Source organism: Nerophis lumbriciformis, linkage group LG16, assembly GCF_033978685.3.
Source record: "Nerophis lumbriciformis linkage group LG16, RoL_Nlum_v2.1, whole genome shotgun sequence".
Classification (NCBI taxonomy): domain Eukaryota; kingdom Metazoa; phylum Chordata; class Actinopteri; order Syngnathiformes; family Syngnathidae; genus Nerophis; species Nerophis lumbriciformis.
This window is the reverse complement of record NC_084563.2, coordinates 27,042,383-27,056,100: the sequence shown is the minus strand read 5'-3', so window position 1 is coordinate 27,056,100 and position 13,718 is coordinate 27,042,383. Positions and strand designations below refer to the sequence as shown.

At 41.9% G+C, this 13,718-nt stretch overlaps 1 protein-coding gene across 3 annotated transcripts in view; it reads left to right on the top strand.

Moving 5' to 3' along the window:
* Nucleotides 1-13,718, top strand: part of fstl5 (follistatin-like 5) — a 570,108-nt gene that overhangs the window by 119,633 nt on the left and 436,757 nt on the right. For all 3 annotated transcript variants that reach the window (XM_072914911.1, XM_061976896.2, XM_061976895.2), the window contains exon 3: nucleotides 13,310-13,340. In XM_072914911.1, the coding sequence (XP_072771012.1) occupies nucleotides 13,310-13,340 (31 nt within the window). The remainder of the gene's footprint in view (nucleotides 1-13,309; nucleotides 13,341-13,718) is intronic.

Here is a 13,718-nt window from a genome sequence, read left to right as displayed (position 1 = left end):
TGTTCTGTTGTGTTTATGTTGTGTTACGGTGCGGATGTTCTCCCGAAATTTGTTTGTCATTGTTGTTCGGTGTGGGTTAACAGTGTGGCGCATATTTTTAACAGTGTTAAACTTGTTTATACGGCCACCCTCAGTGTGACCTGTATGGCTGTTGATCAAGTATGTCCTGCAGTCACTTTCGTGTGTATGGAGAAGCCGCATATATTATGTGACTGGGCCGGCATGCTGTTTGTATGGTGAAAAAGCGGACACGTCGACAGGTTGTAGAGGAGGCTAAAGGTAGTGTCATCACGGCACGCTCTTAATATTGTTGAAAATCGGGAGGAATTCGGGAGAATGGTTGCCCCGGGAGATTTTCGGGAGGGGCACTGAAATTCAGGAGTCTCCAGGAAAAATCGGGAGGGTTGGCAAGTATGAATGGCAGATACAGATCCGTACGGGACGAGCAACCGGGCCTAAGTGAGTTTTTCAGGAGAAACCCCATTCCTGCACGGTACCAATGAAATACTGCCATTCGTACCGCGTGTTGTGTGCGAGCTTAGTAGCAAAGCCGCGGGGACAAACGGCAGTGTGACGTCAACACAAACAAATGACAGTGTGACGTCAACACAAACAAACTGGAGGCCAACAGAGACGTGCAAAGCCCAGACGCTCCGTCCCACTTTGGCTCGGCTTCACGGCAAATCCAGATTATCGGGGGCTGAGTGGGGGGAGGGGTGACATGAAGGGATAAAAACTAGGCTGGAATTAAAAACTGTCCGTTACTGCAGTCTACTTTCATCCTCTTTGTAACACTTTGTAATCATGTTACACCATCAACTACTTTTTTATTATAGTGTGAATGCTGTAAAACATTCACACATATGCTTTTTCTTCTTCTTCTTCTTCTTCTTGTCCAGATTTTGGCGCGATCTACCTTCCACATTTTTGACCCGATTCAAACCGTTCTAACTTCAAACTGTTCAACCTATTCGGGAATTGTGGGTTTTCCCTTGTCAAATACCAATTGCGGGTTTTCCGGGACATTTTCCTCATTCAATATGAATTGGCCATTTTTTAAACTTCCACCATTTCCACATTTTTCAACCTATTCAAACCATTCCATCTTCAACACAGTCCACGTACCCTGGACATTCAAACTATTTTTTTAAGGTTAAAAAAATTCCAGGGTTTTCCAGAATTCCTGGTTTTCCAAACTCCTTCCACATTTGTTAACCCACTTCAACCGTTCTACCGTCCAAACATTCCTCTTAATCAGGACCAAAAAAAAAGTTGTTTTTTTGAACTGTAAAAATTCCAGGAATTCCGTAATACCGTTTCTCAATTCAACAATTTAATACTTCAACATTTCTTGACCGATTTGAAGAATTCCAACACCCACAATTTCAACTTATTCAAACCATTCGAGTTTTTTACCATTTTCAAAAAAATTCCCGCTTTTCCCGAAATTCCCATTTTTTTTCTGAAATTCCCATTGAAATCAATGGGACATTCTTCAAAGTTCCACAATTCCCAAATTGTTAATCTTATTCAAACTGTTCCAACTTCAAAATATTCAGTCTGTTCAAGAATTGTGTCCTTTACTTCAACAATTATAAATAAATTCCCAGATTTCCCATGTATCATTTTTGGGGGGGGGGGGCATTTTCCCCATTCAAAATGAATTGGCCATTTTTCAAACTTCCACAAATCCCAAATTTTTCAAACCATTCCACCTTCAACACATTTCACTCATCCTGGATATTCAAACTACCATTTTTCCATATTCAACAAATTTCCTGTTTTTTGGTAACCTATTTCCACGGGACTACTTCTTTCACATTTGTCAACCATTTCAACCGTTCCACCGTCAAAACACTCTTCATATTCAGGACAAAAACCAAGTTGGTTAAGGAACTAGAAACAAATCTCGTTTTTCCCGAAATTCCAGGAATTTCTCAATTAAAAACTGTTACTACTTCAACATTTCTTGACCGATTTCCAACACCAACCAATTCAGCTCATTCAGGACATTCATGCTCCTAATAATTTTCCAAAAAAATCCCGCTTTTCCCAAAATTCCCAATTTTCACCATTCCACCTTCAACACATTTCACTCATCCTGGACATTCAAACTACCATTTTTCCATGTTCAACAAATTTCCTGTTTTTTGGTAACCTATTTTCACAGGACTACTACTCCTTTCACATTTTTCAACCAATTTCAACCGTTTCACCGTCAAAACACTCTTCATATTCAGGACAAAAACCAAGTTGGTTAAGGAACTAGAAACAAATCTCGTTTTTCCCGAAATTCCAGGAATTTCTCAATTAAAAACTGTTACTACTTCAACATTTCTTGACCGATTTAAACGATTCCAACACCAACCAATTCAGCTCAGTCAGGACATTCATACTCCTATTTCATTTTTAAAACAATTCTGATTTTCCCCAAATTCCCAAATTTCCAGGAAGTTCTCATTGAAATGAATGGGACATTTTTCCAAGTTACACAATTCCCACATTTTTCAACCTATTCAAACCATTCCACCTTCAACACATTCCACGTATCCTGGACATTCAAACTATTTTTTTTAAAGTTAAAAAAAAATTCCAGGGTTTTCCAGAATTCCTGTTTTTCCAAACCCTATTTCCACCCTTTTTCTGGCGACTACTTCTTCCACATTGTTTAACCCACTTCAACCATTCTACCGTCAAAACATTCCTCTTAATCAGGACCAAAAACAAAGTTGTTTTTTGAACTGGAAAAATTCCCGGTTTTCCCGTAATTCCAGGAATTCAGTAATACCGTTTCTCAATTCAACGATTAAATACTTCAACATTTCTTGACAAATTTGAAAAATTCCAACACCAACCATTTCAACTCATTCCAACCATTTGAGTTGTTTACCATTTTCAAAAAAAATCCCGCTTTTCCCGAAATTCCCATGTTTTTCTGTAATTCCCATTGAAATCAATGGTACATTCTTCAAAGTTCCACAATTCCCAAATGTTTAATCTTGTTCAGACTGTTCCAACTTCAAAATATTCAGTCTGTTCAGGAATTGTGTGCCCTACTTCAACAATTATAAACAAATTCCTAGATTTCCCATATATATATATATTTTTTTTTTTGGGTGGCATTTTCCCCATTCAAAATGATTTGGCCATTTTTCAAACTTCCACAATTCCCAAATTTTTCAACCTACTCAAACCATTCCACCTTCAACACATTTCACTCATCCTGGACAATTCAAACTACAATTTTTCCATTTTCAACAAATTTCCTGTTTTTTGGTAACCTATTTCCACCCTTCTTAAGTTGGACTACTCCTTTCACATTTTTCAACCCATTTCAACCGTTCCACCGTCAAAACACTCCTCATATTCAGGACAAAAACCAAGTTGGTTAAGGAACTACAAACGTTTGTACTAAATAAAGTATAAAAGTATCTTTTAGGGGATTTTACGCTTTAAGACTCTTTAAAAATGTTTGTATTCTTCTGTTGTTGTTGTTTTTTAAATACACAAATAATTTACATGAAACACATTTTATTTGTTATTATTATTTGAAATTGATGAGTCATTGGAAGGACAATAATTTAATGCATTTTTTTTTTTCTGTTGTGGATTTTAAAAGCCCAAAAGGTCGTCATACAAAAATGTCTCGAACAAAAACTGCTGTCCCATATTCCAAATTTTTTTTTTTTTCATCCACTCTTTTAAAGCAATTTTAAAATACAACATATTAAATAGAGTACCATTTATAGTTTGGGGTTTTAATCCTTCACGACCTCTTTAAAAATGTAAGAGTTTTTCTGTTGTTTTTTTATTTTAAAAAAGTACATACAATTTACGTTTGCTTGTTATCATCCCGAAGTGAAATTGGCAAATGATGGGAGGGACAATCATTTTTATGATTTATTTTCTTCTGTTTCAAATGTTTTAATTCAACATGCCCTCAAGGTCCTAATCATAGAAAAAAATGTTACCTTCCCAAAAACTGCTGTCCCATATTCCAGGTCTTGTATGCAATGTTCCTCCTAGAAATGTATGACCCCACAGTCTTCAACCAACTTCAACAGTCTGGAAAACATGTTGTTTCATAGTACAGTAGATACTACACATGCAAAAATACAAAAGCCAAAAGCAGTGAAGTTGTCACGTTGTGTAAATGGTAAATAAAAAGAGAATACAGCAAATCATTTTCAACTTATATTCAATTGAATAGACTGCAAAGACAAGATATTTCATGTTCACACTGAGAAACTTCTTTTTTTTTTTTTTTGCAAATAATAATTTACTTATAATTTAATGGCAGCAACACATTGCAAACAAGTTGTCACAGGGGCATTTTTACCACTGTGTTACATGGCCTTTCCTTTTAACAACACTCAGTAAAGGTTTGGGAACTGAGGAGACACATGTTCTAGTCTTTTACTACAAAGCCACACTGTTGTAACACGTGCAGAACGGGGCTTGACATTGTCTTGCTGAAATAAGCAGGGGCGTCCATGAAAAAGACGTTGCTTGGATGGCAACATATGTTGCTCCAAAACCTGTATGTACCTTTCAGCATTAATGGCGCCTTCACAGATGTGTAAGTTACCCATGTCTTGGGCACTAATACACCCCCATACTATCACACATGCTGACTTTTACACTTTGACCCTAGAACAATCCGGATGGTTCTTTTCCTCTTTTTTCCGGCGGACACGACGTCCACAGTTTACAAAAACTATTTGAAATGTGGACTCGTCAGACCACAGAACACTTTTCCACTTTGCATCAGTCCATCTTAAATGAGCTCAGGCCCATCGAAGCGTTTCTGGGTGTTGTTGATAAATGTATTTCGCTTTGCATGGTAGAGTTTTAACTTGCACTTACAGATGTAGCGACCAAATGTAGTTACTGACAGTGGTTTTCTGAAGTGTTCCTGAGCCCATGTGGTGATATCCTTTACACACGGATGTCGCTTTCTGTTACATTACTGCCTGGTTTTCAGCCTTGCCGCTTACCTGCAGTATTTTTTCCAGATTCTCTGAACCTTTTGATTTTAGAGCATTCCTCAACTGCGTGTTTCTTTGCGTGTGATATCATGTGCGATACAAGCAGTGATGCCGAGTGTTTACTTGTGTGTGATATCATGTGCGATACAATAAGTCATGCAGAGTGTTTACTTGTGTGTGATATCATGTGCGATACAAGCAGTGATGCCGAGTGTTTACTTGTGTGTGATATCATGTGCGATACATTTCTTGACCGATTTAAACAATTCCAACACCAACCAATTCACCTCATTTAGGACATGCATGCTTCTTATCATTTTCCAAAAATGTCTTGCTTTTTCCCAAATTTCCAGGAAGTTCCCATTGAAATGAAAGGACAAGTTGCACAATTCCCACATTTTTCAACCTATTCAAACCATTCCAACATTATGATACTCTACTCATCCTGGACATTCAAAATAACACTTTCCCAAGTTCCAAACCAAATTCTGGTTTTCCTGGAAATTCAAAGTCTTCAACATTCAAACCATTCCAACATTCAAACTATTCTTACATTCATGCTACATTCTGTCAGCATTTCACTTCAGCTTTGGAGCATGTCCTTCAGGAATGGCCTCATCTAGTTGTATGTTTTATTCCCGCTGATATCGGATCAGATCATAATGGGTATGAAAAAATGGCACTCGAGGTCCTACAATGAAAAAAACATGAACTATTCTTATGAAAACATTACAGTAGGTACATTATTGATGCATCCACACTGGAAAAGGTGAACTTAGTTATCAGCTGCGGCATCTCCATGCAGCAAAGGAGATATAATCCAGGACTAAGCACCAACATGAGCTTTATCTGGCCAACTTGAAGAGCTCCTGGACCCTGACGCTGCGGAGGATGTGCAATCTGAAGCCGTGTGGGCTTGAAGAGATAAAGCGCCTGAGAGAGCCGTGGGCCGTCAGCCAAGGGAAAAGGTTCCGCAGGACCCCGGCCCCAAGAGCTGAGGGCCTGTCACTGAACCCCCCCGCCCTGGAAGTGACTCAGGGGAAATCAGTGTGTTGAAAGAAAAGGAGAGCGAGTGGTGTGGGCTAATGCAAATAAGCCCCGAGTGAAATCTCTCTGCTACCTTGCTAAATGTCAGACGCTGTAGAGAAAAAGCAGGAAGCCACAGGTGGCTGCTCTTGATTTGGCGCTGACACGTCTGTATTTATTTAATGTCCACTGCCGTCAAAGTCACATTTAAAGAACCTTCTGGAAGTGTTGTTTTTCTCCTTTGGATTTCTTGTGTTACCAGCAAAGAGGAGTAAAATGTGGTGATGACCATAGAACAACTGTGGATCTCACCATAAAATCCTGGTGACTGAGCTGCTTTTCTTACCGCAAAAGATCCGACTGATGTTTTTACCAGAGGTGTAAATCTTTAGGAAACTAACGATACAATCCAATTGTGATTTCTGGGGTGAGAATTTGATTCAGATTCCATTTTTGATTGAACACAATTCAAACAGATTCTCGCAATGTATTATTTGGTATAATAGTTATAATGAGAATGTTTATAAAATATATATTCACATATATGTGTGTGTATATATATATATATGTATATACATATATATATATATATATACACACACACACACCCATATATGTATATATGTATATGTATATATTTATATATATATATATGTATATATGTATGTATGTATATATATATATATATATATATATATATATATATATATATATATATATATATATATATATATATATATATATATATATATATATATATATATGTATGTGTGGGAAAAAAAATCACAAGACTATTTCATCTCTACAGGCCTGTTTCATGAGGGGGGGTCCCTCAATCATCAGGAGATTTTAATGGGAGCATTCACATACCATGGATTATATAGGGCACAGAGTGGGTGGGTACAGGCTGGTGTAGGGGCGTGGTGATTGGCTCATGTGTTACCTAGGAGGTGTTTCCGTCTGTGGCGGCATGCTGTTACAATTTCGCTGCGCTTGTTGAGGGATGACAGGTCTGGACGGTAAATAATAAACAGTAAATAATAAATAATATATATATATTATATATATATATATATCCCATCCATCCATCCCTTTTCTACCACTTGTCTCTTTTGGGGTCGCGGGGGGTGCTGGAGCCTATTTCAGCTGCATTCGGGCGGAGGGTGGGGTACACCCTAGACAAGACAAATCAACATCAATGTGTAAAGGATATCACCACATGGGCTCAGGAACACTTCAGAAACCCACTGTCAGTAACTACTGTTGGTCGCTACATCTGTAAGTGCAAGTTAAAACTCTCCTATGCAAGACGAAAACCGTTTATCAACAACACCCAGAAACGCCGTCGGCTTCGCTGGGCCTGAGCTCATCTAAGATGGACTGATGCAAAGTGGAAAAGTGTTCTGTGGTCTGACGAGTCCACATTTCAAATAGTTTTTGAAAACTGTGGCCGTCGTGTCCTCCGGACAAAAGAGGAAAATAACCATCCGGACTGTTTTAGGGTCAAAGTGTAAAAGCCAGCATGTGTGATGGTATGGGGGTGTATTAGTGCCCAAGACATGGGTAACTTACACATCTGTGAAGGCACCATTAATGCTGAAAGGTACATACAGGTTTTGGAGCAACATATGTTGCCATCCAAGCAACGTTATCATGGACACCCCTGCTTATTTCAGCAAGACAATGCCAAGCCACGTGTTACAACAGCAGTCTATTCAATTGAATACAAGTTGAAAAGGATTTGCAAATCATCACATTCTCTTTTTATTTACCATTTACACAACGTGACAACTTCACTGCTTTTGGGTTTTGTAGAAATGATGTGCTGGAACAAGAAGATGCGGGAGGAATGTCAAATTGATGTCTTTTATAGTCATGCACGCAGCTTTTTTTCCCCACAAGCACACGGGGCAGTGAACACGGCACTCGTAATGATTTGCTTTCTTGGAAAGTAATCAGCTGCGCTTTGAGCAAATAGGTGTGGCTTGTTTAGACGTTCCTACGCTGGCTGCAGCAAGAAGGATGAAATAAGGCCAATAAATGCTGTTTTTATCCATTAAAACACATTGTTTCTAAGCACATTGACTCGGTTCATGTCGCGTTGTATATCAGAAATGCATATATTTCATGAATAATGAATGCACTTTATTTTGAAAATATACCGAGGACTGACAAGAAACGGAGCTACGGGCTGAAACGGTCGTCTGTAACCTTTTCCCGACATGACTTTCTTCTGACTTCTTAATAGGAGTGTCCAGACTTTACCCACCAAAGGATCGCAGGGAAATGAAAGGATGCAGGGGTGTTTTTCTTTGTTTATACATGCGGAATATAACTCAATGGAGGTGGAACTTTACTTCAGTAATAAAAGATAACATGCTAACTTTGTGTTAAAGGCCACAAAATAAATAGTGTGACGGTAAACATTCAGCAGTTACACATTTTCTTGGACACTTGTACTATTTTTCAGCATGTCCCTAAACTCTTTTTGTGAGTAAATTTCTATTAATTCTCCTTCTTTTACTTAAACATCTAAACATCAGACATGGAAATGATCAGCTGGACTCTCGACGCATTTGACCAAATCTTTTTGACGAGGAAAAGAGGTTCTGGGGAGCCTGGCTGCCCTGATGGAACCATTGCTGCGGGGTACGTGAGAGATTCCTGGGATAAATGGATAAATCATGTGCCTCTCAGTCCTTTCCATCGAGGACGTGGAAGACATCTACCTATTTGGAACCGTGACCGCGGTGCACCTGCTGATTGGGCTGAGCATTGCTCTGGTGTATCGTCAAATTCGGAAGACGATGGCAGCCACTCAAGGAGCCCAAAGGCTGTTCGTCACATTGGAAGGTTTGGGCAGGGCTGTGGGAACACAGTCTGGGGCGATTTCTGAACTGAATCGCAAGATGGATCACATCATGGAGAAGCTTGCTGAAAATGAAAATTGAATTGAATTTGAGATCACCCAGCACGGACAAATATAACAGATAAGTCATTGTTTTGTCTGCTCGTGGAAAACAAAAATCATAATCTACGATTTGACTCCTTCGAATGGCCTTGACGCTGTGAAAACAGGACCAGGCTGTTCTCAAAAACACCCCCGAGGACACCTCAATGATGGACGCTTTTGACCTCCCTCCCTCCTCAACGACACCTGGAGTCAAACCTTCGCAGATCGGCCTCAGTCTATAAAAAACATTACATCAACACACCCAAGACAATTGGGCAAACACGCACACGCCCCCCTCCCCCACCCCACGCCTTCACCACCGCTTGTTTCCCCTCGGGGTGATGGTCGGATGGCAGCGCTTCTTAGCAGCAGTCAACCTCCAGGGCCCCAACTCCCCGCCCCTCTGTTGCGAGTTTGTCGTGATTAAATGTATCGTGTTTATGTGTGCATTGCATGGAGGTTTTTTCCCACTCCAGACTAGGCCCCCTTAGGAGCCCAGTCTAGATTGTATTTTTTTACTCATCTTTTTACCCAGCGTTTTACCTTTTTCCCACCTTTTACGGGGCGCCTTATGGCGGCACATCAGCGTTCCTGTTCTGTAACCCTGTACACTGTTTGTTTGTCTCATCTTGAACGGGTTTGTGCTGAAAACAAAGTTTTGTTGTACTTGTGCAATGACAATAAAGTCCTATCTGATCTTAAAATCTTTCTTTTTCACCTTTTGTTTTTCAGTGAGTCCCTAACGCCCTGTTTAATTTGACATGATATTACCCTTTTTGTTGGTAACGTTCTGTTATTGTTCATGTGTCCCTGTTCCTCCTTTTTTATATCCCCGTTTTATTTTAGTTTCAAAACTTGTTTGAACCTTTTATCGATTTTTTTCGCTGTGTCCCTAAGCTTTCTTTTTATTTTATTTCACACTTTTTTCTTGCAACCTTTTAATATCTTTCACTGCAGCTCTAAATGTTCCTTTATTTTATTTTTGTTTACACTTTTTCTTGTAACCTTTTATTTGTGAGAGTCCCCGATCCTCCAATTTCTTTTCATTTTATATCGTGAACTACGTCCCTCTACGTTTTATATGATGTTATTTTTAGGGACCGAGTCCCTTTGGGACAGAAGACCCTATTGAATTTCTAGCGTTTTATTACTATTATTATACCGCCGCCTCTTTGAGCTATAATTTGACTCCCTTAACATACTTCAAAACTCACCAAATTGGACACACACATCAGGACTGGCAAAAACTGCGATCTAATCAAAAAACCAAACCCCAAAACTCAAAATTGCTTTCTAGCACCCCCTAGGAAGAAAACACATACAAAACTGCCTCTAACTTCCAGTAAGAATGTCGTAGGGACATGAAACAAAAACTTCTATGTAGGTCTCACTTAGACCTAAAGTTCATACACTGACAACCCCCAGCAAAAATCAACAGACATTTTGCAATTATCCCTTCAAAACAAAAGTTGTGTAAAAACAGTCACCTTTTTTCAAACATTATCTCCTCTGAGCATGTTTGTCGTGTCGGCTTCAAATTAGCACAGGAAACAGATTGAACCCTTCTGATTAAAAGTTGATGAAAGAGTTTTAATTAATGCTCTGGTTTGGATTTTATGAGCCCTCAAAGTTGGTCCAGTCCATCGCTGCTTGCAGCTTAAATATTCGACATGTTTTTCTTAAACTTTCTTTTGTTTTATATTTTTCACTGGGTCCCTACATTTTATTTCTATTTATTTTATATCATACATTTTTTTGTCACCTTTTCTTATCTTTCACTGGTCCCTAATCCTCCCTATTTTATTATTTTGTTTTATTCAAACAACAAAAGAGTTGTGGGCTGCCTATTTGACACTCTTAGATTGGAAGGTTTAGCGCCACCTGCTGCTCAGTTTTACAGCGAGTGAATGTTTTTCAGAAAAAAAAGAAAAAAGTTTGATATGTGTCAGAGTTTGTAGGACACGAACCCCAAGATGCAGAGAAGGCGGAAGGCGTTATACGGGAAAACATGATTTAATGTTCGAAATAAAGTAAAAACACAAACTAGGAACAGGCAAAATGGAAACAGGAACCAGAAAACAGAAAAACTGGAAATAGCAAACGGCTAACAGGATCTGGCTAACAGGAAAACAAGAAGCTAGGAGAAACCAACCGTAAATAGCTATAAGGAACAGCTTACCGCTATGACGACAGCGACAAGGACAGGTAGACACTACAATGACATCGGCAATGACAATCAGGTAGTGATGACAGGAAACTAAGACAAACACAGAGAAAAAACTAAAACAGTCAAACTGTCAGGGACAAGCCTGACAGTAGCCCCCCTTCCTATAACGGATACCAGACGTTCTAGAACCCCCCCCCAAAAAAGTCCAAAGTCACGGGAGGGTGGAGGGAGGACAAGGAGGTGGGCCACCAGGCCAAGTGTCCCCGCAACCAGCGGGGAAGAGTTAGGTGGCGACGGCGAGTTGAACGCCGCCGCAATTGGCGAGGCGGCTCGACCGCCGGCATGGGAGGACCCACCGGAGACGATGGTGGCGCCCTCTGCTGGCCCACCGGAGAAGATGGTGGCGCCCTCTGCTGGCCCACCGGAGAAGATGGCGGTGGCGCCCTCTGCTGGCCCACCGGAGAAGATGGCGGTGGCGCCCTCTGCTGGCCCACCGGGGAGGATGGCGGTGGCGCCCTCTGCTGGCCCACCGGAGTGCATGGTGGCGGCGTCTGTTGGCTCACCGGAGAGGAGGATGGTGGCGCCCTCTGCTGCTGGCCCACCGGAGAAGAGGATGGTGGCGCCCTCTGCTGCTGGCCCACCGGAGAAGAGGATGGTGGCGCCCTCTGCTGCTGGCCCACCGGAGAAGAGGATGGTGGCGCCCTCTGCTGCTGGCCCACCGGAGAAGAGGATGGTGGCGCCCTCTGCTGCTGGCCCACCGGAGAAGAGGATGGTGGCGCCCTCTGCTGCTGGCCCACCGGAGAGGAGGATGGTGGCGCCGTCTGCTGCTGGCCCACCAGAGAGGAGGATGGTGGCGCCGTCTGCTGCTGGCCCACCGGAGAGGAGGATGGTGGCGCCGTCTGCTGCTGGCCCACCGGAGAGGAGGATGGTGGCGCCGTTGGTTGTAGACCCACCGGAGTGCATGGTGGCGTCTGCCGGCCCACCGGACTGCATGGTGGCGTCTGCCGGCCCACCGGACCGCATGGTGGCGTCTGCCGGCCCACCGGACCGCATGGTGGCGTCTGCCGACCCACCGGACCGCATGGTGGCGTCTGCCGGCCCACCGGACTGCATGGTGGCGTCTGCCGGCCCACCGGACTGCACGGTGGCGTCTGCCGGCCCACCGGACTGCATGGTGGCGTCTGCCGGCCCACCGGACTGCATGGTGGCGTCTGCCGGCCCACCGGAGTGCATGGTGGCGCCGTAGGTTGCAGACTCACCGGAGATGATGGCGCCGTCTCTTGCAGACCCACTGGGGCGAGAAGTAGCTGTGCCTCCCCAGCTGCACTGCTACTCATAGCCCCTCCCCCAAGGGACGGATCCCAGACGTCCCCAGATAGGACCACAGACGACAGGGGTGGGAGGGAGAGGGCTTGAAAAGCGGCCGAACTTTTCTTCAGATTAGCCACTAAGTCCAAAACCTTGTTAAGCCTCTCCGCCATGGACATCTCTGCGAGATTCGAATTTGGCTGGATCAATATGTCAGAGTTTGTAGGACACGAACCCCAAGATGCAGAGAAGGCGGGAGGCGTTATACGGGAAAACATGATTTAATGTTCGAAATAAAGTAAAAACACAAACTAGGAACAGGCAAAATGGAAACAGGAACCAGAAAACAGAAAAACTGGAAATAGCAAACGGCTAACAGGATCTGGCTAACAGGAAAACAAGAAGCTAGGAGAAACCAACCGTAAATAGCTATAAGGAACAGCTTACCGCTATGACGACAGCGACAAGGACAGGTAGACACTACAATGACATCGGCAATGACAATCAGGTAGTGATGACAGGAAACTAAGACAAACACAGAGAAAAAACTAAAACAGTCAAACTGTAAGGGACAAACCTGACAATATGATGACAAACTTTTCGTTTATTGTCAGTTGAAACATAGGAGAACTTTCAAGATCAGCTTTTAAGCGTCCCTTGCCTCTTAAAGCCGTGGTTCGGTATTTATTAATACAAATAAATAAATGCCAACAATATTTTTTAGTAACAGAATCATTATTGCTAGCATTTCATTCTTCAGCATTGCTTCAGCGTGTTTATTCAGAATACAAATTTAAAAAAAAGCTTTCCTTGACACACTCGCTCAGTTGAATTTAACTCTGTCCTTTTTTTGGCTTTATCTTGCAGGATGGAATCCCTGGCAGTTTAAGGATGAAGGGTAAGTTTTTTTTAAAATACCATTTCTGCTTCCTTCATCCTGGGTGTGAATGACACATGGGTGTAGCTGTGCATGGCAGAAACACGTTTGTGTCTTTTAAAATGCAACAAGCATTCAATTAAGGGGATACATCCTCGGCCAGGGAGCGTTCTGGCTTGCAGATTGTCGCGCTTTGCCAATTAAACCCAACTGGAGGCGGATTTAAAAAGTGTGGCCAGTGAAAAATTGTACTTTATAAATGACAAGAATGTGTCAGAAGTAAAGAGGTCCCCACAAAACGCAACAGTGATGGCGTAGACAAGTGTGATGACCACCATAGAACAATGCAGTAGGCAGCAACACTCAGTTTATGGAACAGTCAAAAGATAATGACAACAT